Genomic DNA, 27958 nt, shown 5'->3' with positions numbered 1-27958 from the left:
CCTTTGGAACTAAGGAATTCCCTATTTTGTAATGAGAACAATCAGAATCTAGTCTGTTAGCAACTTTGAAATATTTACTGTAGTACTGTTGACTCCATTCACTGCTGTGTATTAGATATACAGGACTTATTTGTCTTCTAGTTGCAAGTCTGTACCCTTTAACAACATTGCCCCAATTTCCCCACCGCCATCACAATGAATTAATAGTAGTAACTTAGTATTCCCAACACTCATTGTTTTCTGATTCAATGAACTCCTCTTGCTTGTGAAAGAAAGATATTTTAGAAAGAACTGATTTAGAAGGACCCTGAGACCAGATGATTTGTTTGCTAAAGAATTTTGTTATGTGAATCATCTGTGAAATATCTGTGAATAATCTCTTAAAACAAATCTCTTAAATTCAGTGTTTATGTGCATCTTATTTCAAGAAGTAGGGGAATCTAGATGCTGATATTAAAAATAAACATATCAAAGTAGAAACAAAGAGCTTTCATTTCTTTGGAGTTTTGAAACAGGCCCCATGAACTTATCCAGGGCATTCCCCCAATTGTGAATCCCCCTCAGTGAATCTGAACTAAGTGCCAAGGCAAGATGCTCTGGAAGCCTGGTAGGTACTTTGTAATTTATTCCTCTACTGAAGTCTAGGATTTTGTTATAGACTAAGTAAATTCCATACTCCTTTTAAATTTCTGGTGTAGTAGTCTGAGTATCCCTTAATGTAACACTGTATAACCAAGCTTCTGTGAAACCTAGATCAGCCTCTGAAATCAAATGGAACATTTTCCATTATTGATTAGGCATAGAATCCACTTTGTTAAACTAGTTGAGGGTAATAAGAGACATTTGAGTCATTAACTGAGAAGATGACAAGTCTCTAAATGTGACCACTGTCTTTCATTAGGTCAGCTATTATTTATTCAGTAGAAGAACCTTTCAGTTTAAAAGTATATGGAGCCTTTTTATATGATTGGAAAGAAAACCATAATGGACATGGATCTGCAATTCTTAAATTAGATTGTGGGGTTATCTTGATTGGTTAGAAAATTGGTACTGAGAATAAGGTTCAACCCCAAATTGAAGTAGATTTTACTGTTTCACAATCCCAGGCTATTCCTGTAATTGTGATTTCCTCAAGTCTAACTGCATACTTCTTATCACTAGAGGGTCAAGATTCATGCAGAAAGGTCAACTATTGGGGTGAGAATACACTTAATGATTCAGATTTTCCCAGGAAGTGAGTTCATTCCTATTCAGGGTTGATTCACTTAAATGGTATCTGATTACAAGTTGCAGGTTGCTCTGTTGTAAAATAACCAATCGTCATGCTCATGCTAATGAGATACAAGTCACTGTCTTGCAGAGTCTCTTAACAGGTTTTGAATTGCTTTTAGCCTTGTAGATGCAAAACAAAATCGTTTAATAAAATCCACATTTGCTGAACTTTCCAGATTATGAGCAAGTTTCAGCGAAAGTTTTCTCTTACTTCATCAGGAACGACAATCGAATGGTTAGAACCAAAGATACCATTATCAAACCACTATAAAAATGGAGCTGACCAGCCCTTTGCAACTGAGCAAAGTAAGCCAGTGGCAGTCCCAGAAGAGCAGTGTGTTGCAGAATCTGGACTATTAGCAAGGGTAAGGTAATACGAAAATACAGTTTTGGAGTAAAAATTAGGAATTACTGAAAAGCACCTTTTCATTGTCAGGATGTGCATACTCTAGAGAGCTCACTCTAAGAGTTGTTCTACTTTGAACTGCATTGGCTTTGGAAGGGCTCTATTGTGTAAAACTTGTACCTACTGTGTTTTCCAGGTTAAATTATGTGTCCTTCTTAGTTTTAGTTTACTTTTGCTTTATATAAATGTATTTAAAATTTACATGTTTTTCTTTTTCTGGAAAACAGCTTTTCTAATGGAAGATTATTTGCGTGATATTTATCTCATAGATTTCTTAATTTAACATTATTTAGTAGGTGTTTGCTATTAAGTTTAAAAGTTTGCTATTAAGTTTAAAAGTTTACTATTAAGGTTTTTTTTGATAGTAAGCACTGTACCAAACCAATTTTTAAAAGTGTTAGTCTAAAAAAGAAAGAAAGTGTTAGTCTACTTAAAATAGCACGCAGTCTTAGAGTTTAATATTTTAGTAAAGTAATGTTCGTTGCACATTTCCCAGAAGCTAAACAGGCTCTCTTCTATTCTTAGTTCTACCTCTGTGACATATCATACTGTTTTTTTGCCTCTTGAGTTTACATCTTTTATTTTTATGGTTATCATAATTACATAGATAGTTTTGTTTTAAGCTCTTTTTACTTGATACTTCTCATAAGTGTTTTTATATGTTATTCTGGCCTATATAATTAAAAATTTTAAAGGTTGAAGTAGGCTATTGAATGTCTAGGTTGTTATTTTTTTTTGTTCTTATAAATAATGCTCTATCATTTTGTCTACTGTTTTATTTTTTTTTTCTCCCCTTTATTTAGATTATTTCTTAAGTTATTCCCAGCTAAAATTACTGAGTCAAGAGTCAGGCGTGGTTTATGGTTATTTATATATTAGTAAATTACTTCTTGAAAGAAACATATAACACAGGGACTTCCAAAGCTGGCAAAGGTTTTGACTCAAGGAGGCAGGCAGTGGCAGCAGGGTGACTGAGGAAGAAGAAAAAAAAAATCCTCTTTTTCTTAGTTTCTTAACTAATTCATTTGTGAAGTCAAGCAGTTAGTAAGTATTCATTAAGTTATATTAGTATATGACAAGTCCAATGTTAAGAATTAGAGGAGACACAAAAATAGAAGACCGTTCTTTCACTGGAGAGACTTAAAATCATTTAGAGTTCCTACTTACTGTGGGGAAGGCTTGCCTGATGCTGGTGAACCTGGGTGCTGTCATTTACTAACATGTGGGCCAACTCATTAACCATGCTTAACTTTCTCATTTGTAAAGTAGGGGTAATAATACATTATAAGTTGTTATTAAGATAAAGTAAATTTAGCAGAGCACCTAGTTTATGGAAAATGACCCCAGGGTTGTTGGATTTTACAAATCCAGATGGCCATTCATGTTGCATTCTTTGTGGAATAATTATTCCTGGAACACTGCTACACAGAATACAGTGTAAAATCAGGCAGAAAAATTTAGTCTTACTGTGACAGATACTGAGATCATGAGCATGAGGAGGGATGCAAAATGTATAAGAAGATTGGTGTATCATATGACTTGGAATTGAAGTGTGGATAGAAGTCTGTGGAAGTAGGAATGAAGACATGAACAGGTAATATGCATTTCAAATAAAAAATCAGTTGAACTTGTGATTGACTGGATATAGGGTTGGATCACAAATGACTTCCAAGTTTTTGAGCCTAAATTGAGATTAAAATTAGGGTCCCATTCACAAAACCTAGCAAAATTAGAAAGAAAGCTTTTTAAGAGAAAAGGTTTAGTATAGTTTATAAACATGTTGAATTTTATGTGGGAAGAGGATGTATGATTGTTAATGTACATGAAAAACAGTTTGGAAATGATGAAACCAAAGCTTTGCAGAGATCAGGACTATAATTTTTTGTGAAAAATTACAAACAATAGGTCATATACTCCACAACATTTTTATTCTTCTAAATGAGAATACAAAACATGTTGGAGATCAGGATAGAAACATGGTAGAGATAGGGCACAGGGATGTGGGGGAGAGGATTGTTGAATTTCTAAACCTTTTGAAATGAGTAGCCTAGTGTATGACCTAGTGCAAACAGAAAAAACTCTAAGTGCATAGATTCTTTTTTTTCAGTTAACAAAAGATTTTAGACTCCACTCAAGCTTTCCTGGTGGCTCAGCTGGTAAAGAATCTGCAATGCGGGAGACCTGGGTTTGATCCCTGGGTTGGGAAGATCCCCTGGAGAAAGGAAAGGCTACCCATTCCAGTATTCTGGCCTTAAGAATTCCATGGACAGTATAGTCCATGGGGTCACAAAGAGTCAGACACAACTGAGCAACTTTCACTTTCAAGCATACAAGAATAGACCTGAATTGTTTGAAAATTTCACCTATGCCTTTTTTGGAATATAAGTGTCAGTGCAAGCTGGAAACATGTATTATAGTGGTGGAAATGTTGCTGTCAGGTGATAGAGAAGATAAATGCTAGAGGCTAGAATGAAGCCCACAGTTCCCTAGTGCCCAAGTCAGAAATCAGGAAAACAAAAAATGGCATTGGTATGAGTTTTGTGGAATTTCCTTTTGCCATGCAATCTCCGGATATTATGAATACCTAGAAACTCAACTGCTTTTGCCACTGTATTTACTAGTCATTCTGAGTTTGTAGGGATTTTATACATTTGAGCAGTTTGTTTGAATTTTGGTAATGCCTTTTTTTTTTTTTAACCTTAAGCTTTTGTTTGAGAAAGGCATGATCTCTAAGAAGAGGCATTTCAAAAAGAAAAGAGAGCTTCCAGAATCTTCCATTCATATCATACTTTAGAATCAGTATTTATTCGCGAATGTAATTCCTTTTTTTTCTATTAAGTGTTTGACTATTTTTATAAAGATAACAAAAATATGTTCTTTAGCTTTTCTGTCAAATTTGTTTTATCTCTTTAGTTTAATACTATTTTCATTAAACTACACAATAAACTTTGGGTATAACTGTGTATAATAATGTTAAGGATATATTTGCATTATTAATCTGTGTCCTAGGTTCTGACCTCAAATGTAATAGTACCTTTCAGAAGCTGAAGGACATTATTTAATCAAGATCTGTATTTCTCCCCCCTTGACATTTCTCAAATGAAACATTGTTATATTTAGTATTGTATATAGAAAGAGGAATGATCAGTTTTTTTCTCTGATTTATAATAAGTATACGTTCACAAATATACTTAAACTGTATTATGCAACTGACTTAGGGTAGATTACAGGAAGTACTTCCTAACAGACTTACTAGCCATAGAAAAGGGAAATTGAGAAATTCGCCTTTGGGAATCTCTCCTTAAGGTCGTAAAAACAAATAATTGTGGTATATACAAGCAATTGTTGTATTTGGTCTCTGAAGAAATGAATTGGACTCAGTTCAGTTCAGTTGCTGAGTCGTGTCTGACTCTTTGTGACCCCATGGACTGTGGCACACCAGGCTTCCCTCTCCATCTCCAACTCCTGAAGCTCACTCAAACTCATGTCCATCGAGCTGGTGATGCCATCCAGCCATCTCATTCTGTGTCGTCCCCTTCTCCTCCTGCCTTCAGTCTTTCCCACCATCAGGGTCTTTTTCAGTGAGTCAGTTCTTCACATCAGGTGGCCAAAGTATTGGAGTTTCCGCTTCAGCATCAGTTCTTCCAATGAGCATTCAAGACTGATTTCCTTTAGGATTGATTGGTTTGATCTCCTTGCAGTCCAGAGGACCCTTAAGAGTCTTCTCCAACATCACAGTTCAAAAGCACCAATTCTTCGGTGCTCAGCTTTCTTTATAGTCCAACTCTCACATCCACATGTGTGACACTGGAAAAACTATAGCTTTGATTAGACGGAGCTTTGCTGGCAGAGTAATGTCTCTGCTTTTTAATATGCTCTCTAGGTTGGTCATAGCTTTTCTTCCAAGGAGCAAGCATCTTCTAATTTCATGGCTGCAGTCACCATCTGCAGTGATTTTGGAGGCCCAAAAAATAAAGTCTGGCACTGTTTCCATTGTTTCCCCATCTATTTGCCATAAAGTGATGGGACTGGATGCCATGATCTTCGTTTTCTGAATGTTGAGTTTTAAGCCAACTTTTTCACTCTCCTCTTTCACTTTCAAGAGGCTCTTTAGTTCTTCTTTGCTTTCTGAACTGGACTATTAATTGATTTGTCAGAATTTGATATAATAAGGATTTTACTGATAGAAGGGATGATAGAAAGGAAGAAGAAAAAAGAGAACAAAGGCAAAAGAATGACCAGAAATTCATTATTTTTCATCTCTATCACCAAGTTTTGTATTTTGTTTTTAATATTTTTTAAGAATATTAAGTTCTTGATTTTATGCCTGATTAGGATTGGTTTTCTTTGTCTAGCTACAGAGAACAGATGGGCTTCTTATTTGATAGGATTTGTTTATGGGAATAGAAAATTAAAAGCAGAGACATTAACAGAATCATTTCTTTTTTAAAACCCTCATAACTTAAAATTTAACACATTACCAAAGATAATATACTCATGAAAGCTCTCTTGCACAAAGGTAATGAAAAGAGGTACCCCTGAGAAAGATCGTATTCCATCCCCACATAAACATGGAAAGTGACATCCAATAAAATTATTTAGAATTTTGGGATTTGAAACTGTTACTTGTTGTTTACATAAAAATAGGAAATTAGATTTCTCTGACTTCTCTGGTGGTCGGTCCAGTGGTAAAGAATCCATCTGCCAATACAGGGAACACAAGTTTGATCCCTGGTCAAGGAAGATTCCACATGCCACAGGGCAGATAAGCCTTTGCGCCACAACTACTGAGCCAGTGAGCTGCACCTGCTGAGCCAGCGAACTACAGCTGCTGAAGCCCACGTGCTCTTGAGCCTGTGCTCTGCAATAGGAGAAGTCACTGAAATGAGAAACTCATGCACCACAAATAGAGGGTAACCTCCTCTTGCCACAACGAAAGAAAGCCCATGTGCAGCAACAAAGACTCAGCACAGCCAAAACTAATAAATAAACCTAATTTAAAAAATGAAATGAAATTAGATTTCTTTTAAGCAGTTATTTGGAGGAGGAGGGTAAACAATTTTGGCTTTTCAAGGGGTTGTTTTATTGATTGATTGAAAAACTGTACAGAGAATGTTTTGTAGTCTTAAGACTGCATAACCAACTACAGGGTTTCCATACCTGCACCTGGAATTCTCTTCATCCCCACAGTTTTTTCCTGACAACTCCAAGGATGAGTAAATATCTAAATACAGATTACAGAAGTTAGACTTGATATGTACAGTCACTTTAAAATTTTACTTTGACAGTATTAGCTTAAAAATGGGGCAAATATTTAATTCTCAAAACATCTTGAATTATAGATAGTAGTAGGGCCCCTAGGCAGGTGGAGAAAGCCTTCAAAGCCTAAGTTTCAGATGAGACATTTTTCATTCTTCCTGAAAAATCCTATTTTCACAAAGCATATGTATTTTATGTGTGATGCATATGACAAAACAACAGTATGTCCAATGTCAGTGATAATGCGTTCTTTGAAGCAAATCTATTCCATGGCCAAATGATGTAAGTTGTATTTTCTGAAAGATTTTTGTCTGCTCTCAGTTTCGTTTAGGCCCAATATGTCATCATCTGATGTTTATACTTTTATTCTTAGTGCATATTGATATGCACTTGTAACAATAGACTTTTGCTTTATTTTGCATCAAGGAACCTGAAGAAATAAATGCAGATGATGAGGTGGAGGATACTTGTGACAACAAGGAGGATGACCTGGGAGCTGTGGAAGAGCAACGCAGTGTTATTCTACATCTCTTATCACAGCTCAAGCTGGGCATGGACTTAACAAGAGTAAGTAATGGGATAAACAGTCTATGAAGATCATTTGGTCAGGACTATACCTATAATTGTTAATGCTGTCAGGGCTTTTTAATCTTTATGAGTTGGTTTCTTTTTTTCCTGATCAACATTTCTTATTTTCATTAAAAATGTGATGGTTTTTTGTGCAGATTAAGTCACATGGCAACTAAAGACCTATAGTCTTGTTTTTGTGCAAAATAAAAGAGTCCATTGGAATACAGAATTGGAAAATCTAAAGAAAAGGATTTAATCCCATAAAACTATTAAAGTCATTGATCCTGCTGCTTTATTCTTATTTCATGTTTGATAGTACATTTTGGGTATTATCTGTAACAGAGGTCAGCAAACATTTTCTGTAAAGTATCAGATAGTAGATGTTTTTAGCTATGTGGGCATAGATCTCTGAGGTAGCTGTAGTTGATTCTTGAACAGTGTAGGGGTTAGGGACACTAGGCCCTCATGCAGTTGAAAATCCACATATAATTTTTGAAATCCCTCAAAACTTAGCTACTAATTTATTTACTGGAAGCCTTACCAATAACAAAAATACTCAGCACAACTTTTGTTTATATGTATTACTAATACTAGACATCAAAAATGAAAAGAACATGAAAAATATTCATGTTTATTTACAGGTATAATAATTTATGCATTGATAATGATGAAGCAGCAACATGATTGTTTTATGGTATCCTAGGCTTCATGGTAGCCTAGCCTATATACTAATGAATATTGTTATAAGATTTTTGTGACGTGCAGTATTACAGTCATATTCATGATATAATATACGAAACATTGTTCAATTTTTAAAAATCCCACATACCTGTGATAATACACAGTTTCTTGCCTTATGAGAGAGGTATGATAGTTATGGTAATATAATTCTTTGAAAGCAAAGTTATGAAACAGTAATAAAACTAACATATTCATTTTATATTATGTATTACTCACCTTAAGCCTATGTAAAGGTGGACTATCCACCTCAGTACAAGTCTTGCACATGATGTTCTACATGTATATTTTGTATGTTTATTGGAAAAAAAAATCCATGTATGAGTAGACCTGCATTTCAAACCCATATTGTTTAAGGATCAGCAGTATTCAACTCAGCCTTTGTAAAAGCAGCCAGGATAATACTGGGTTAACCAAAAGGTTCATTTGGGTTTTTCCGTGTAATACCTTACAGGCAAGCAAGTAAGCAAGTGAAGTCGCTCAGTCGTGTCCAACTCTTTGGGACCCCATGGACTGTAGCCTACCAGGCTCCTCTGTCCATGGGATTTTCCAGGCAATAGTACTGGAGTGGATTGCCATTTCCTTCTCCAGCGGATCTTCCCAACCCAGGGATCGAACCCGGGTCTCCTGCATTGTAGACAGACGCTTTACCATCTGAGCCACCAGGGGAGTCCGTAACACCTTACAGAACAAACCTTTTGGCCAACCCAATATGTTAGATTGGAATGAGTGTATTTCCATACAAAACTATTACACAAACAGGAGGCCAGATTTGACCTGAAGGCCATAGTTTGCACACCCCTGGTCTGAAGGCTTGCTACTTTAAAAATGTGGCATGAATTAATTTGACGGTGGAAGTCCTTTTACTGTGTGCTGTGCTTAGTTGCTCAATTGTGTCCGACTCTCTGTGACCGTATGGACTGTAGCCTTCCAGGCTCCTCTGTCCATGGGGATTCACCAGGCAAGAATACTAGAGTGGGTTGCCATGCCCTTCTCCAGGGGATCTTCTTAACCAGGGACTGAACCCAGGTCTCCCACATTGCAGGTGGATTCCTACCATCTGAGCCACCAGGGAAGCCCAAGAATACTGGAGTAGGTAGCCTATCCCTTCTCCAGGGGAACTTCCTGACCCAGGAATCAAACCAGGATCTCCTGCATTGCAGGTGAATTCTTTACCAGCTGAGCCACCAGGGAAGCCCCCTTTAACTATATATGTGTATATCAAATCACTACAAGGTACACTTTAAATAACTTATGATTTTATTTGTCAGTTATGCCTTAGAACTGAAAGGAGAAAAAAAATCTGAAAGTCAGTATCATCACCATCACCTGAGAACTTGTTAGAAATGTATAATCTCAGCCCCAATCTCACAGTTAGAGAAACAGAATCTGTGTTTCAATAAATATGTATATATACATTAAAGTTTGAGAAGCACCGATATATAATTTTTAATTTTAGGCCCATCTTCTCCATTCCCAGTTTATCTAATGAGTGTGCCTTTATTTGTTTTAACAATTAATCCATGACGTTGATTTAGAAAGTCAATGAGGTTCAAAACCTATGTATGTTAGACATTACTTACTGTAGAATTATATATTTTGAATCACTACTAATGCTACTTTGCATTAGTTTGGAATTTCAAAATTGACTTCAGGATGTATATTTCGAATTGAGGTTTTCAATACCTGTGAGGTAACAAAAGTATAAATTAAAAGATTGTTTGATTCCAGTGAATTACTTACCTGAAAATGTAACTTAAAAACATTTTGCTTTTAACATTCACTTTGAAGTATTTCAAAATCAAAAAACATATTTCTCTACTTATATTTACAGTAATTATAAGAAAGTTTGTAAGTTGGTTAAGTTAATAACCTACTAAGAAGCAGATATTTTAGGAATAAAGAAAGCCATCTAACAATTCATCTTTCATCTAATCTTAGTATTTCAACTGAGTATCATTTTTATTCTAGAAATATTTTTGTATTAGTGGTTCAGAAAACACTAGCTTTAAAATTGGTTAAAATGAGCAGTAGGTATAGAGTTTATTTGGTTATTGTGGTGTTTACTGTCTTCTAGTAAATGTAGGTTTGTAAGTCATAAGAACAATGTTGGGGTTTATGAGGTATTCAGTTCAGTTCAGTTCAGTCGCTCAGTCGTGTCCGACTCTTTGCAACCCCATGAATCACAGTACACCAGGCCTCCCTGTCCATCACCAACTCCTGGAGTTTACCCAAACTCATGTCCATCAAGTTGGTGATGCCATCCAGCCATCTCATCCTCTGTCGTCCCCTTCTCCTCCTGCCCCCAATCCCTCCCAGCATCAGGGTCTTTTCCAGTGAGTCAACTTTTCGCATGAGGTGGCCAAAGTACTGGAGTTTCAGCTTTAGCATCAATCCTTCCAATGAACACCCAGGACCAATCTCCTTTAGGATGGACTGGTTGGATCTCCTTGCAGTCCAAGGGACTCTCAAGAGTCTTCTCCTCTTGTTCAAAAGCATCAATTCTTTGGCGCTCAGCTTTCTTCACAGTCCAACTGTCACATCCCTACATGACCACTGGAAAATCCATAGCCTTAACTAGACAGACCTTTGTTGGCAAAGTAATGTCTCTGCTTTTCAATATGCTATCTAGGTTGGTCATAACTTTCCTTCCAAGGAGTAAGCATCTTTTACTTTCATGGCTGCAGTCACCATCTGCAGTGATTTTGGAGCCCAAAAAAATAAAGTCTGACACTGTTTCCCCATCTATTTCCCATGAAGTGATGTCAGGCCACCTTATATTCCAGACACTGTTCTAGGTACTGTGACTACAGCAACAAAGAAGGTCCTTACTTGCATATTGTGAATAAGTAATAGCCATTTCCTCCATTATTTTGTTCTTTTAAAAATAGTGTCATGAAAAAAAAAAATAGTGTCATGAATTTAGTATAAACTTTTCAAAGAAAGTTTTTGAAAAATGAAAGGAAAAAATCTATAATTCTACCATCCTAACAACACAAATGTTACTTTTTGTGATTTCTTTTCAGTTTTTCTTTATATAATTATATTTTATATCCAATTTTATAACGTTTCCATTTTTTCAGTTAATATCTTTTCTTTATGAAGTGTATTGTACATATAGAAGTACATGGCTTAGAGTGCATAGAAACAGTTCAGAAAACAATGGTAAAACAAATACCTGTGTACTCACCTCTGATTAAGTTACAGAACATTGCCAGATCTTGGAAGCTCTCTGAGTGCCCCTTCCAGCTGTAGTCCTCTGTTTTCTCCTGGATGTAACAACTTAACTTGTCTTTTGTGTTAATCATCCCCCTACTTTCATTTATAGTTTTACCACCTATATATGTACCCTGTAACAGTGTTACTTAGAGGAAAGTGAATAGTGAGTACAATCTTGGCTGTATATTTTCTTTATATTTCTTAGGAGAGGTATTCTTAGAGATCTGATGTTTCTTGGATTTCCACTCATGTTTAAGTATAGAGGAACTAAAAACCTGATTTTAAGTTTTGAACATGTGAGTGGAGCCTGTGCTTTTCAACATTGAGTAATCTGAATTTGTTGGGGAACCTGATGTTAGTATCATTAGATTTTTCCTCTATGGTTAGTCAAGTTCCCCTAGAAGAAAATTCTTCTAACTTCTTGCTTAGGTAGGTAAAGCAAGTAGGAGTCAGGGAGGAGAAGAGGGCTAGGTGGGAAATTGTCTTAATATCAATCGTTTAATTTATAGAGGGTTACTTTGTACCCTTTTATCATATCACTTAACTAGACCCAGAGTATTCTGGGGCATCCCTGTGGCTCAGCTAGTTAAGAATCCGCTTGCAATGCGGGAGACCTCAGTTCGATCCCTGGGCTGGGAAGATCTCCTGGAGAAGGGCATAGCTCTTCTGCAAACCCATTCCAGTATTCTTGCCTGGACAGTCCCCATAGATCGAGGAATCTGGTGGGCTACAGTCCACAGGGTTGCAAAGAACTGGACACAGCTGAACTGACTAAGCACAGTACAGAGTTAAAAACATAGACTGTTTTAATTTTATTTTCAGGTTTCTTACTTCCTAAGACTAGATTCTTCAAAGAATCATTATTAGGCTAAATGGATATGAAATCTTCAGGCTCTTGAAAAAATGTTGCCAGATTGTTTTGTCACAGAGTTGAACCAATTTCAGTGCTTCTCCAATTCTGCTTTAAATAAAATGTTTAATCTTCCTACCTGGCTTTAAGTATCAAAAGGTCTTTTCTTAGAATTAGTCTTCTTGAGGTTAAAATTAAATGTAAATTACCATTCTCTTCCCTTATGTCTTTCCCCTTATGATACTTTTATCCAACCTAGGAATTTGAAGTGGTTGTTTTTTTTTTTTTTTAGTTGACCCTCTTCAAGTGCTGAATTGATTGTTTGACCTTAACCATTTGGAAAGGCTATTTCCTTTTAAGCATGCTTATATTTTTAAATTTATTTTTAATTGAAGAATAATTGATTCATAACAATGAGCTTGTTCCTGCCATACATTAATATGAATCAATCATAGGTACACATAATGTTCCCTCCCTCTTGAACCTTCTTCCCACCTCCCTCCCCATCCCACCCCTCTAGATTGTCGCTGCTGCTGCTGCTGCTAAGTCGCTTCAGTCATGTCCGACTCTGTGCGACCCCATAGACTGCAGCCCACCAGGCTCCCTCGTCCCTAGGATTCTCCAGGCAAGAACGCTGGAGTGGGTTGCCATTTCCTTCTCCAATGCAGGAGAGTGAAAAAATAAAGTGAAGTTGCTTAGTCGTGTCCGACTCCTAGTGACCCCATGGACTGCAGCCCACCAGGCCCCTCCGTCCATGAGATTTTCCAGGCAAGAGTACTGGAGTGGGGTGCCATTGCCTTCTCTGCTCCAGATTGTTACCTACAGCAAATTCCCATTGACTATCTATTTTACATATGGTAGTATATATGTTTCCTTGCTACTCTCTCCATTAGTCCCACCCTCTTCTTCCATTCTATGTCTGTAAGTCTCTTCTTTATGTCTGCATATCCACTGCTGCCCAGTGAATAGGTTCATCAGCACCATCTTTCTATATTCCCTGTATATGCATTAATATACCATGTTTGTCTTTCTGACTTACTTCACTCTGTATAATAAGCTCTGGGTTCGTCTACCTCATTAGAACAGACTCAAATGCATCCCTTTTTATGGCTGAGTAATATTCCATTGCATATATGTACCACAACTTATTTATCTGTTCATCTGTTGATAGACATCTAGGTTGCTTCCATGTCCTGGCTCTTGTAAATAGTGTTGCAGTGTACATTGGAGTACGTGTGTCTTTTTCAATTTTGATTTCCTCAAAGTATAACACGCTTATTTTTTACTGACACAAATTACTTGTCTTTTGTGACTCTGCTTTTAATACCCATCTAGAATGAAATATTTTCAGGGAAATAAGAATCATTCTCTACAGATGTATCAGGTCTTTGAGAAGACCTCTAATTAGGAATATAAAGACCAAAATAAAGAAACAGACTTGAAAGAAGCAGAAATCTCATAGGAGAATAGAGGACCAGACTAGGAAGGTCCTCACCTTTATCTTCTAACCATTCTCTTGAATTTTAATTTTTCCTATCATGTTTTAATTTTTTCTGAATTTTCTTTTTCAGAAAGCATTCTTGTTTCATGTGTATAATATCATCTCAATTCTCTGAAAGTATTTATTACTGTTGTTTTGTACTTCCCTCTTTGGTTGATTTGTTGTTGTTATTGTTGTTTTAGGTGGTGCTTCCTACATTTATCTTAGAGAAGCGATCCTTGTTGGAAATGTATGCAGACTTTATGTCTCATCCAGACCTATTTATAGCCATCACTAATGGAGCTACAGCTGAGGACAGGATGATTCGTTTTGTTGAGTACTACCTTACTTCATTTCACGAAGGCCGTAAAGGAGCCATTGCTAAGAAACCATACAATCCTATCATTGGAGAAACGTTTCACTGTTCCTGGAGGATGCCCAAAAGCGAGGTAGCATCCAGTGTCATTAACAGCTCTTCTACACAGGCCATCACAAATCATGTACCTCCGTCAGAGGAGGCTTTGAACCAGATGGGTTCAGACTGTTACACAGTCAGATTTGTTGCCGAGCAGGTTTCCCATCATCCTCCAGTCTCAGGATTTTATGCTGAATGTGCAGAGAGGAAGATATGTGTAAATGCACATGTCTGGACTAAGAGCAAATTCTTAGGCATGTCAATAGGCGTGACAATGGTTGGGGAAGGTAAGTAGAAAAAATTATTCTCCAATTTTTCACATCAAACTATAGCCTTAAATTGGGGGAAGCTAGATAAATATTAATTGTAAATTTGAACTGTATGTGTACTACTTTTTCCCCCAATTCCTAGTATGTTTTAGAATGTTGGTAGAGGGGAGAGGGTGAATCTATCAACAAACAAAAATTTCTTTTGCAATTTTTTTCCTGATTTTAAATGTAAATTATTTTTATTATAGAAAGTTTAGTAAACTTAGAAAAGTGTCAAGGTGAAAAAGTATGTCTAATTCCTTCATTCAGAGATAAATAAATATAGCTAGTATTTTGTATTTTTTCTATGTGTGTGTGTTCATACTTTCAGTTTTATAAAATTAGGATTCTCTCTATGTAGTTGTGTCCTCCTTTTTTGCAGTGAATATTTTCTCAAGTTATTGATAATGCTTTAAAACATAAAACATGTTTTTATTATAAATAGCACTCAAGAAATATTTTCTAGGTAAATCTATGTCTGTATCTTTTATATATCATAGGAAATATTAATAAAATATTTTAAAATATACTGCCAAACTTTAAATCTATTCCAGCACAAATGATTATAACAATTAAAAGAAATTGTTTTTAAAAGGAATTGTTTTCTTTTAATTTCTTTTAACAATTAAAAGAAGTTCTGTGTTTTTTGGCTAAGAATACAAAAAACAGATTAACAACAACAGACAAGTCTCCACAGAAATCATTGCAGAGTTAATGAAAATATAATGGAAGAAAAAAACTCTGCTATTTTAATGTCAAAGGAACACTCCTATGCATGAGAAAATTTGTTTTAAATATAAGCATGGTGTAGTTAAGCCTGTGACCCTAACATTTTGAGATTGTGTTTTTTTAGCCCTGAAGAAAATATTTTATTCCCCTTACAAGCATTCCTCATCTTTAACACCTGTTGTGCTATGAGTCAGTTTCCAAGTAATGTTTCAAACTAATCAAATTTTTTATAACATAGTAAGATATTGTATTAAAAAAAAAAAAAAAGTTGGCTAACTCCGTTATAAGGTCTATCACATTAACCTTAGGCTCTTCACAAAGCAGTTTACTTATTTTAGAGATGAAAAACCTGAAGTCTGGTAGTGATGGAATGTGTCCAGAATCATAGAAATTAAGGCATAGTCAGATTAAGACCCTCATTCTTTGGCACACTCTCCCCAAGGCCAGTTACTCTTACCAGTTCATGAGACAGATAGTATCTGGTGGCTTCTCCCACTCTAAGAAAGGAAATACCTCAAGAAATGAGGAAAAGCATTAATAGCTTACTCATGTGTTAAATGAGAAGGTGGTATTGATATTTTTTTATTATTATTTAAGTGCTGGTTGTATATTCATAGATTTGTCTTTTTAAAATTAAATTACCATTGACACCTTCAACAGAAGGTAAATTAAATCAGAGAATGGAACTTCTCACAATTTATTTTGCTCCTGTTAGCAGCTGTTTTTCTTTTAAAGTAGGAGGAAAATGTGTTTAATTATTAGATAAATGAGATTTTAGGATTCTTTGAATTTCAGTTATCCTAGCTAGTCTTATTTTCCTTTTCAATAATTACATATTTCTTGGACCTTAAATTCCATAATGAATGTTAACTTTTGTTAACTATATTCCTAGAAATAAAAGATCCTGAATCCAATTTATAAGGCCAAATGTTTTTAGAAAGAAACATGATTTCCTTTCCAACTTAGAATTAATCAAATTATTATCAAATACTTGAATAACCAAATATATATATGTCTCTGACAGCTCCCATTATATATAAATATATACAAAACCATGTTTCTTTTCATGTGGCTCAATTTATTATTGCCCTGTGTGAAAACTACTACAAAAAATAGTTGCTGTTGCTTTATGTAAGGTAGACTGCTTTAGAATTCAATCTATTTGTCCTAAAAATTTGACTATATGAAAATATAATTTTTGCCCTTTTTTGTGAACATTAAGAACACAGTACTTCATGAGCATTTATTAAGAGAGAGATATCCTCAGAGTTCAAACTAGCAGTACATATCCAGTTCAGTGTTTATTTTGATGGTGAACTAGGTAATGAGCTTAGGTTAGTAATGTAATTAGCTCAAGTCTTCTCAATGTCTCTTAATCATCTGTGATAGATTGATTATTCATTAATGTAATTCCCTTTTTTCCCTGTAACTCTCTTTCATATATGTTTTTTAAAGTCATCTTTTAATATACTATCATTTAATATGGAACAAGCCCCATTAGAATATTGTTTGAAAACTGCCATTTCTAACTCTTGTAGCTTTGCCTTAAATATTTCAGAATTTGGCAAGCAAAATTACTATGATGACATTAGTTTATATCATAAAATAACTTTTTTCTATCTTAATATGCATAGAATAAAATGACGAACTCCCCCCATGTTGTTTGAGATTAAGTTCTATGTTATGTTAGATATTTAGTTGTTCTAAAAACTACTTTAAAAGTTATTAGTACTAGCTAAAGATCAGATCTTAGGATGATACAGTCTAGCATGGACTTAAATTCTGACTTGAAGTTTTATTTTATTTTTAGGAGCATTAGAGGGAATTTTGTTCCATGAACCCAAAGGGATAATAAGGTCATTATGAAAGTAACCTTGATTAACTGTTACCATGAATTGTTGTCAAATGTAATTGTAAATGAATCCAATTTCATCCAAAGCAAAAAGAAAATTAAGCAAAATTATGATGTTCCTTTACCAGGCAGAAGAAAATCCTAATATGGATTTTTCATAGCTATCTTTTTTTTGTTTGTTTTTTTTGTTTGTTTGTTTGTTTTTTAAACATACTATCCACCTTCATGTTTTCACATTCAGGTATTCTCAGTCTACTGGAGCATGGAGAAGAGTATACGTTTTCTCTGCCTTGTGCATATGCCCGGTCAATTTTAACTGTTCCTTGGGTAGAACTGGGTGGCAAAGTCAACGTCAACTGTGCAAAAACTGGGTACTCAGCCAGCATCACATTTCATACGAAGCCGTTTTATGGTGGCAAACTGCACCGGTAAGAATATTTTAGTGATATCTGGCTCTTATCAGTTTAATCTTGTATTATAACTCATTCATTTTCTGCTTTGTTTTTTGTGAAATGAGGTTGGATTTCTTTCATGTTTATTTTTTTAATATATTTCATCTTTGAAGGAATTCTGGAAATTATGATCTGATTTTAAAAATAGTGACAGATCTTTCTACTCTAATAAACTAGAACTCCTAACAAATGGTACGTTGTTTCTGGTCCAATTTCTGCTTTTAAAGTGATTCAGATTTGGACCGAGACTTCAGTAGAGGTAATATTGCTACAGATTAGGAAGAAAATATATCTACTAATCTATAAAGAATAATTCAAGAAGCACAATGATGGAAGTCAATATCTTCAGGCACCAGTACTGAATAATGGCTTTGTTCTCATTCCATCTAGGAATGGGCCAGTTATTATACTCCTTAATGGTTTGTTGGTCTCTTTAGCACTCGTCCAGATCACCCAACTACATGAAGACAAGTTTTCTAACAGGATCCTCAAAAGAATACCCCTTGTTTTAGCTTTTGATGTCTATTCTGATTATTCTGAAGTAGGGATAGTTTTCTTTACAGTTTGTATTAAAGAATAACATATAAAAGTATGTACGTCGATTTTGGGCCATTTCAAATAGTGTTTCTAGAACATTGGTGAATGTATGAATTTATGTTTGATAGATATCTAGGAGTGGAATTGTTGGGTCATAGGGAATGAAAATTTGACTTTATTATTGCAAAAAGTTTTCTTACATGGTCATACCAGAATGCACTAGCTTCGGTTATGTATGAAACTTTCAGTGTGTATAGCTATTTTACGTCTTTACCAGACAGCTAGTACTGAACAGTCTTAGAAGTGGAAAGATTTATTGACTCCCAGGCATTGAATGGGCCTTAAAAAATACGAATTTCAAAATACTGAAGCACAGAATTAAAAAAAAAAATCACTCAAACAGAACCACTGGAGATTATCAAAATAGTTGTCCTTTATCCTCAGAGAAGGTATTATTATGGTTCACATTTTGTCGATGATTTCCTGCCTTTGCTTTATGTTTACTGGTGAGCTTTCCCATTCATAACTTCCCTGGTGGCTCAGCTGGTAAAGAATCCACCTGCAATGTGGGAGACCTAGGTTCGATCCCTGGGTTGGGAAGATCTCTTGGAGAAGGGAATGGCTACCCACTCCAGTATTCTAGCCTGGAGAATCCATGGACTGTATAGTCCATGGGGTCGCAAAGTATTGGACACCACTGAACGACTTTTACTTTCACTTTCCCATTCATAATCTTTTTTTGTTTCTAGTTGTGGCCTTTTCTGCCTAGAGAAGTTCCTTCAGCAATTATTGTAAAGCTGATTGGGTGGTGCTGAATTCTCTTAGCCTTTGTTTTTCTGTAAAGCTCTGAACAAGAGCCTTGCTAGGTAGAGTTTTCTTGGGTATAGGTTTTTCCTTCTCATCACTTTAATATATTGAGCCTGCAGAGGTACAATATATCCTAGCTTGCAAAGCTTCTACTGGAAAAAATTAGCTGATAACCATACTGAGATTCCCTTGAGTGTTATTTGTTGCTTTTCATATTTTCTCTTTGTCTTTAATTTTTGTCAGTTTGATTAATATGTATCTCAGTGTGTTCCTCCTTGGGTTTATCCTGTATGGGACTCTGTGTTTCCTGGACTTGGGTCGTTATTTCCTTTCCCATATTAGGGAAGTTTTCTGTAATCTCTTCAAGTATTTTCTCAGGCCTTTTCTCTCTCTTCTCCTTCTGTGCTGTGCTGTGTTTAGTCACTGTCATATCCCACTCTTTGTGACCCCACCAGGCTCCTCTGTCCCTGGGGATTCTCCAGGCAAGAATACTGGAGTGGATTACCATGCCCTCCTCCAGGGGATCTTCCCAACCCAGGGATCGAACCCAGGTCTCCTGTATTACAGGGGAATTCTTTACCATCTGAACCACTAGGGAAGCCCTATTCTCTTCTGGGACCCTTCTCCTTCTGGGACCCCTATTATGCAGATGTTGGTGCATGTAATGTCCTAGAGGTCTCTTAAACTGTCTTCATTTCTTTTCATTATTTTATCTTTATTCTGTTCTGCAGCAGTGATTTCCACTACTCTGTCTTCCAGCTCACTTATCTGTGCTTCTGCCTCATTTATTCTGCTATTGATTTTTTCTAGTGTATTTTTCATTTCAGTTATTATGTTGTTCAACTCTGTTTGTCCTTCGTATCTTCCAGCTCTGTTAAACAATTCTATCTTCTTATTCTGTGCCTCTCTTCTTTTTCTGAGGTCTTGAGTCATCTTTACTATCTTTACTCTGAATTCTTTTTTCAGTAGATTGCCTGTCTCGTCATCACTTAGTTATTTTTCTGGGGTTTTTTTGTTTGTGTTTCTTTGGATACTTGGAGATTTTTTTGATATGATAGTGATTGTGACAAGGGTGAGGTAATATCTTACTGTTTTTTGATTTGCATTTCTCTATTGGTTAGCAGTATTGAGCATCTTTTCATGTTGATGTTAGCCATCTGTATGCCATCTTTGGAAAACTGTCTATTTAGGTCTTTTGCCCACTTTTTGATTGGTTGTTTGAGTTTTTTTTGATACTGAGTTGTATGAGGTGTTTGTGTATTTTGGATGTTAACCCCCCCCCTTTTTATTGGAGGTTAATTGCTATACAATGTTATGGTGTCAATCCCTTATTGATCAAATCATTTTCAAATATTTCTCACGTTCCATAGTTTTTCTTTTCATTTTGTTGATGGTTTTGTTTGCTGTGCAAAAGCTTTTAAATTTAATTAGTTCCCATTCATTTATTTTTGCTTTTGTTCCTTGTACTAATCCAAGAAAATACTGCTACAAGTTATGCTAAAAAGTGTTTCTCCTGTGTTCTTCTCTAGAAGTTTTATGGCTTTAGGTCTTTAAATCATTTTGAGTTTATTTTTGTATATAGTGTGAGGGAAATACAGTAAGTGTGAGTTTCTTTCTTCTTAAAGATACAGTCTTATCCACCCTGTCAAATTATAGCTTTTCCCAATGATGTTTTGATCTGCTACTGGTTAACTTCTGTATGAGCCCTTGAATTTGATATTTTTGGAGCTTTGTACAATTGATACTCCCTTTTTCCTCTAGGATAACCTTTCAGAAGTTTGAAAACACCTGTTGTGCACTCTCTTCATGTTTAATAAATTGAGAGTTACACCTACATATTGGCTGTATGTATAGAATTTCTCCAGGGAGAAATCTTTAATATTATAAGGTTTTTAATAGTTATTGAAGACTTTCCTTTATTCATATTATTCAAGGTGTTGTTCTCCAGTGAATTCTCACGTTTTACAAGTGTTGCTCAATGAATAAAGAATTTCTCACATTCATTTAATTGAACTTGTATCTGCTCTATGAATTCTCTGGTACTCATCAAGAGTCTCCTGTTGAAGACTTCTTCCCATTCATTATGTATATAGGATTACTCCCCAATATGAATTGTCTTCTGTACATTGAGGCCAGAGCTCCAGCTAAAGGGTCTCCTACATTGATTTCAAAAATAGCATTTCTTCCTTGGAGTTCTCTGATGTCAATTAAGGTAGAGCTCTGGCTAAAGTCTACATTTACTGGCCATTTACACAATTACTACATTTGTAAATTGTATAAATTATCTTGTATTACCTGAGTCAAGTAGTGATGAAAGACTTTCCCACATAAATCTCATTCATACAGGGTTTTTTAATATTTTTTTTTTGGTATGGACTCTTTCATGTCGTTTAAGGAGTGAATGATTATAGAGAGTTGCCTCACAGCATTTGTCTTCATATAATTTTCCTCTTCTTTGTTTTCTCTTGTGCCATTTAACATATGAAAGACTAATAAAGATTTTTCTCCAGGGTGAGTTCTCCCATGTCTATATTGAGTAAATAATGACTGGACTTCTTTTGAAATCATTATTATTTATCATAAGGCTTCTCTGTTCTGTGAACTCTTAACGCTCAGCAATACCCACTCTTCCTGATGAAGTCCATAATCATGTCCTTTGACTTCCTGTGTCTGTATTTTTTAAAACTCAGCTGTTGTCTGTCTCACTCAGTATTCCCTGCTAGGAGCAGGCAGTAAACAAGCAAAGTAGAGATGTGCTGACGAGCCTGATGCCCACCAATGGCTGAATCTCCAAGGGCAGCTCCAGAGAGCAAATCAGCTGGATTAGGATTCAGGTTGGCGAGTGGGAGGAAAGGTGGCTAATTTTATAGTTCCTTTTTTCTCTGTATGTAATTTTCATAGCCCTTCTATACAAAAATAGTTTCATTTATTTAACTACTTTGTAGCCACAATTTTGTTGATAACAGAATCTATTTTAAAAGTTAGAGGGACTTTAAAAGATAGGGCATGTTCAGCCTTCCTTTTATGATTTAACATTCCTATCATTATTATCTTTAGTGATATTTTTGTTGACAAATTCAATATTTATTCTGAAGGCAGTGGGAGCCAATGAAACTTTCAAACATTTAATGATATATTTTGTTTGTTTTACTTATTTTTATCTTTTCTTTTGTAATCATTTCAAACCCACAGAAGAGTTATAAAAATTCTCATGTCCCGTTTGCCTAGATTTCCAGTTGGTAACATTTTGTTACAACAGCCTTATCAAAATCTCTCTATATTTATACACACATACTTTATTGTCATTGTTGTTTTATTGTTATTATTATTCCTGAAACATTTGAGAGTTAAAAACATCGTGACACTTTACCCCAAGTATTTCAGCCAGAATTTCCCAAGAACAGGAAAATGCTCTTACATAATTACTCTGTCCATGATATTCTGGACAAGAGTACTGGACTGGGTAGCCATTCCCTTCTCCAGGGGATCTTCACAACCCAGGGATTGAACCTGAGTATCCTGCATCGCAGGCAAATTCTTTACTGTCTAACCACCAGGGAAACCAACATAATCACGAATGTTGTCAAATTCAGGAAATATAAAATGATACGATACCATTATCTAATATATGCTACTGCTGCTGCTGCTAAGTTGCTTCAGTCGTGTCTGACTCTGTGCAACTCCATAGACAGCAGCCTATCAGGCTCCCCCGTCCTTGGGATTCTCCAGGCAAGAACACTGGAGTGGGTTGCCATTTCCTTCTCCAATGCATGCAAGTGAAAAGTGAAAGTGAAGTCGCTCACTCAGTCGTGTCCAACTCTTCGCGACCCCATGGACTGCAGCCTACTGCCTGGATGGAAAATCTTCTGTCCATGGGATTTTCCAGGCAAGAGTACTGGAGTGGGGTGCCATCGCCTTCTCCAATCTAATGTATAATGCATATTAAATTTTTGTAAATTGGCCTGATAATTAGGGATGTATTCTCTCCTGACCCAGGATCATGCATTACATTTTCTTGTTATATCCCTTTAGTCTCATTTAATTGGCAATATTTCTTCAGCCTTTCTTTGTCATTTATGACATTGACATTTTTGAAGAATACAGGCCGGTTTTATAAAATGCATCTCTTTAATTTGGGTTTGTCTTTTGTTTTAGGTTCAGGTTATACATTTTTTATAAGAATACAATATGAACAGTGTTGTATCTGGAAGTGGTATGCTTCCCATCAATAAAAATCAATTTGGTGGCAGATAAAGATTAGATTAGGTGTGTGTGGGGGGACATTAAAAGTTGAGAGACCAGTTAGGCATTCAGAATGGACAGACTTCAAGGAGTAACTGACTGTTATAGGGGAAGCCAGTATATCTAAGATAAGTTTGGATGATGACCTAGTTATCTATGGCTTGTAATAAACCTCTCTAAAATTTAGTGCTGAAACAGCAATTTATTATTATCTTTATAGTTTTGTGGATTGGCTATGCTCAGTTAGGTGATTCTCACATGGCATCTTTCATGTGGTTGTAGTTGGGCCTTGATTTGGCTTCAGTTACCTACAGGCTTGAGCCAGCTGAGTATCAAAAGCAGCTCAGTCACATGGGAAGCAGGAGAGCTGGCTGTTGACCAGGGCCTCAGCTGGGGCTGTAATCCAAGGGGGACTGCATGTGGCCTTTCCACATTATTGGAGCTTCTCTTATCTTGACATCTGGGTTCCTAAGAGGGAAGGAGTATCCAAAACCAAGAATTTCAAAAGCCTTACTGGCTTTTGATACCTGGTGTTCATACTTTGACTTTTTGAAGACTTCTAATAATTTTAGATAGATATCCTTGGTTTGTTAATGACCAGTCATTATATTTGCCATCTTATTTCTTTTAATATTTTACTTAAGTTGGCTTCTTTTCTCCTTTTGTATCTTTTAACCTGTCCACAAGGCCTTTTTGTTACCTAGAAGTATACTTTGGTTGACTCTAGAGTTTCCTCATTTTTTCCACTGAGATTTCACTTAAAACCAATGATTTCACTTAATTTTGCATTTAAAAGATTAATATTAGAAACAGGCTTCTCTATTTTGATATCTTTTCTTTGATTTTACAGAATATTTTAACTTAGGCTCTCTTTGGTGTCTTTATTAGCCATGCCTCCCTCCTCAGACATAGCCTAGTTTTTTACTGCTATCTGCAATCAAGCAGACACATTATCTGCTGTCTGCATTTGGTATAAATATATTATCTTCCACTTGCCTTTCCTTACTCCCTCATTTTCCACAGCTATCTCTGATGGAGCCAAACAGGCCTAGTTAACTGTTCCTCATGCCCTTTTCCATATCCTGATCCCATTTTCCATTTTAAAATATACGTAGTGGTATAATGTCATTAAGATTGTGTCAGCTAACTGCTAAGTGGCACACTGAAGATATAGAAAAGAAAAAAAAAAACAACATCTGCCTTCAAGAAGCTTTTGTTTTTCAGTTGCTAAGTTATGTCTGACTCTTTATGACCCCATGAACTGTAGCACACCAGGCTTTCCTGTCCTTCTCTATCTCCCAGGGTTTCCTCAAACTTGTGTCCATTGAGTTGGTGATGCCATCTAACCATCTCATCCTCTGTTGACCCTTCTCCTGCCCAGTCTTTCCCAGCATCAGAGTCTTTTCCAACAAATCGGCTCTTCACATCAGGTGGCCAAAATATTGGAACTTCAGCTTCAGCATCAGTCCTTCCAGTGTATACTCAGGGTTGGTTTCTGTTAGGATTGACTTGTTTGATCTCCTTGCTGTCCAAGGGATTCTAAAGAGTCTTCTCCAGCCTCACAGTTTGAAAGCATCAATTCTTCGGTATTCAGCCTTCTTTATGGTCCAGCTCTCACGTCCATACATGACTACAGAAAAACCATAGCTTTGACTACACCTACACAGTCCATATGTGGACTTTTGTCAGCAAAGTGAGGTCTCTGCTTTTTAATACGCTGTCTAGGTTATCATAGCTTTTCTTCCAAGGAGCAAGTGTCTTTTAATTTCATGGCTGCAGTCATAGTCCACAGTGATTTTGGAGCCCAAGAAAATAAAATCTGTCATTGTTTCTACTTTTCCCCATCTGTTTGCCATGAAGTTTTGGGACCATATGCCATGATCTTAGTTGTTTGAATGTTGAGTTTTAAGCCAGTTTTTTTCACTTCACTCTTTCACCCTCATCAAGAGGCTCTTTTTAGTTCTTCTTTGCTTTCTGCCATTAGAGTGGTATCACCTGCCTATCTAAGGTTGTTGATATTTCTCCCGGCCATCTTGATTCCAGCTTGTGAGTCATCCAGCCTGGTATTTTGCATGATGTACCCTGTATATAAGTTACATAAGCAAAGTGACAGTGTACAGCCTTGACATATTCCTTTCCCAATTTGGAACCAGTCTGTTGTTCCATGTCCGGTTCTAACTATTGCTTCTTGACCTGCATACACGTTTCTCAGGAGATAAGTAAGGTGGTCTGATATTTGAATCTCTTTCAGAATTTTCCACAGTTTGTTGTGATCCACGCTGTCAGAGGCTTTAGTGTAGTCAAATGAAGCAGAGGATTTCTTTTGAATTCCCTTGCTTTTTCTATGATCTAAAGGATGTTGGCAATTTAATCTCTGGTCCTGCTGCCTTTTCTAAATCCAGCGTGTACATCTGGAAGTTCTCTGCTTACGTACTGTTGAAGCCTTGAAGAATTTTGAGCGTTACTTTGCTGGCATGTGAAATGAGCGCAATTGTATTGTAGTTTGAACATTCTTTGGCATTGCCCATCTTTGGGATTGGAATGAAAACTGACCGTTTGCAGTCCTGTTGCCAGCAAATTTGGAAAACTCACAGTGGTACTCAATATATCAAGAAGCTTAGACATTCTAGTATTAGAATTCAGGACCCTATCTTTGGAAAGCATTTGTAAGGCTTTTAGAAAAAACTCATGTATAACAGACAGTTAAAAATAACATCTGTTATTATAATAAACATGGTGATGGAAAAGGATGAGTATTCTCATGTAGTGGCATTAAGTAACGTGATAGGACAGTGTGTCCTGTAGTTGTTCTGCATAAAATATAATTATCTTTCATGTGGTGTTTCTTATATACATATCAATAAAACCCAAAGCTGAAATCTTAACTTTCAGTCTTTAAATAAAAGCTTCCTGTATGAAGCCAAGTTAATATATCCAGTGATTTTCTAGTATTCTATGGGCTTCCCAGTTGGCGCTAGTGATAAAGAACCCACCTGCCAGTGTAGGAGACATAAGAGACAGATTCAATCCCTGGGTTGGGAAGATTCCCTGGAGGAGGGCATGGCAACCCACTCCAGTATTCTTGCCTGGAGAATCCCCTGGACAGAGGAGCCTGGCAGGCTGACGTCCATAGAGCTGCACAGAGTAGGGCACAACTGAAGCGACTTAGCACGTGTGTATGCATGGCCTATCTCTAGCACGGGCAGTTCTTGTTCCCTGCCCCATTTCTTGTCATGATGATCTTGCTATGTAACTGCAGTAAGGAGCAAAGATTCCATGTAACCCAGCATGCTTGTTACTTCTCAAGTGGAAAGGCTTGTGACAGAGATAATAACTTGAGAGATTGTGGCAATAAAAGAAAGATCAAGTGAGAAATGGATTATTATCCCTAAGTTTGCAGAATATAGTTTTGAGTGTGTCTGGTTATAAGATGGAAGAGGTAAGTGTTTAGTGCCATTTCTTTATATCCTGTTTGGTTAGATATACATTTTCAAGGAAGGAAACAATGTTGGCAGATAGGATCAGAGAAGAAACATGGATGTCACAAAAATCAGGGAAAACCCCTTAGCAGCATAGTTATTTAAGTTCATATGCTTTGAATTATAACCCAGAGTTCCCACTTCTGCTGTAATCTAGCAGACTTAGTGTTCTTTGTGTCTGCTGCTGCTGCTGCTGCTGCTAAGTCGCTTCAGTCGTATCCGACTCTGTGCAACCCCATAGACTGCAGCCCACCAGGCTCCCCCGTCCCTGGGATTTTCCAGGCAATAACACTGGAGTGGGTTGCCATTTCCTTCTCCAATGCATGAAAGTGAAAAGTGAAAGTGAAGTCGCTCAGTCATGTCCGACTCTTAGCAACCCCATAGATGGTAGCCCACCAGGCTCCTCCGTCCATGGGATTTTCCAGGCAAGAATGCTGGAGTGGGGTGCCAGTGCCTTCTCCATCTTTGTGTCTAATTAGCTACAGTTATGCCTAGGTATTTATTTTTTTCTAACTTTTGATTTTTGATGTTTGGTCTGCTCTTGGATTCTAAACCCTAGTACACCTTCATCTCTACGATCTGGTTCATTTGCTTATTGGCTCCTGTGCTGTTGTTGATGTTGTTGACGTTTAGTCACTGAGTCAGGTCTCATCCTTTTGCCCCGCCATGAACCCCATGGAGCCTGCTAGGCTCCTCTCCATGAGATTTACCAGGTGACAATGCTGGAGTGGGTTGCCATTTCCTTCTCCAGGGGATCTTCCTGACCCAGAGATCGACCCAGTGTCTTATGCACCGCAAGCAGGTACTTTACGACTGAGCCACCAGATAGCCCATTGGCTCCTATACCTCTGCCTTGAGTTTTGAATTTGTAGGCCATTCACTTCTCCTGATTAAAAGCTTTGGATTCCTTAAATTCAACATATCCTTCTGGTTCCCAGGCCCTTGACTTATATCTGACAAATGCTACTTCGGGTTCCTGAGCTGTCACCTGAACATGGGCTTGGGTCCTTTGGATTCCCTTTTGAATCCAGATAAACCATAATCCCTGGTACACTGACCAGACCCTAATATTTGCTCACTATTCTTTGAGTTCTTAATCTTTGTCTAGTCTTACCCTGTTGTTTGTGTCCAACAGTGAACATAGAGTACTTCATTAAAAATAATTAGACCTGTTTTCTATTCCAACCTTCATTTGAGCTGCATCCTATCTGTCTGTTGATAAACCAGCCAGATAATCCTTCATTAAACTTTCAACAGTAGTGCTTGAACACTCTCAGAGTTTTGTGTTGCTGGCAATAATTTTTGTATGCCAGTGCTCTTTTTAAGAGAATTATAAAATTTTT

At 36.5% G+C, this 27958-nt stretch overlaps 1 protein-coding gene across 1 annotated transcript in view; it reads left to right on the top strand.

Annotated features, from left to right (window-relative positions):
* The window catches only part of OSBPL11 (oxysterol binding protein like 11), a 92397-nt gene that overhangs the window by 48281 nt on the left and 16158 nt on the right, over positions 1 to 27958 (top strand). The window contains exons 7-10 of the mRNA XM_005904485.2: positions 1492 to 1637; positions 7364 to 7504; positions 13998 to 14496; positions 17340 to 17526. Coding sequence (XP_005904547.1) covers positions 1492 to 1637; positions 7364 to 7504; positions 13998 to 14496; positions 17340 to 17526 — 973 coding nt within the window. The remainder of the gene's footprint in view (positions 1 to 1491; positions 1638 to 7363; positions 7505 to 13997; positions 14497 to 17339; positions 17527 to 27958) is intronic.

The sequence above is a fragment of the Bos mutus genome, chromosome 1 (genome assembly GCF_027580195.1).
Source record: "Bos mutus isolate GX-2022 chromosome 1, NWIPB_WYAK_1.1, whole genome shotgun sequence".
In the NCBI taxonomy this organism is placed as follows: Eukaryota; Metazoa; Chordata; class Mammalia; order Artiodactyla; family Bovidae; genus Bos; species Bos mutus.
This window is presented reverse-complemented; position numbering and strand designations above follow the sequence as displayed.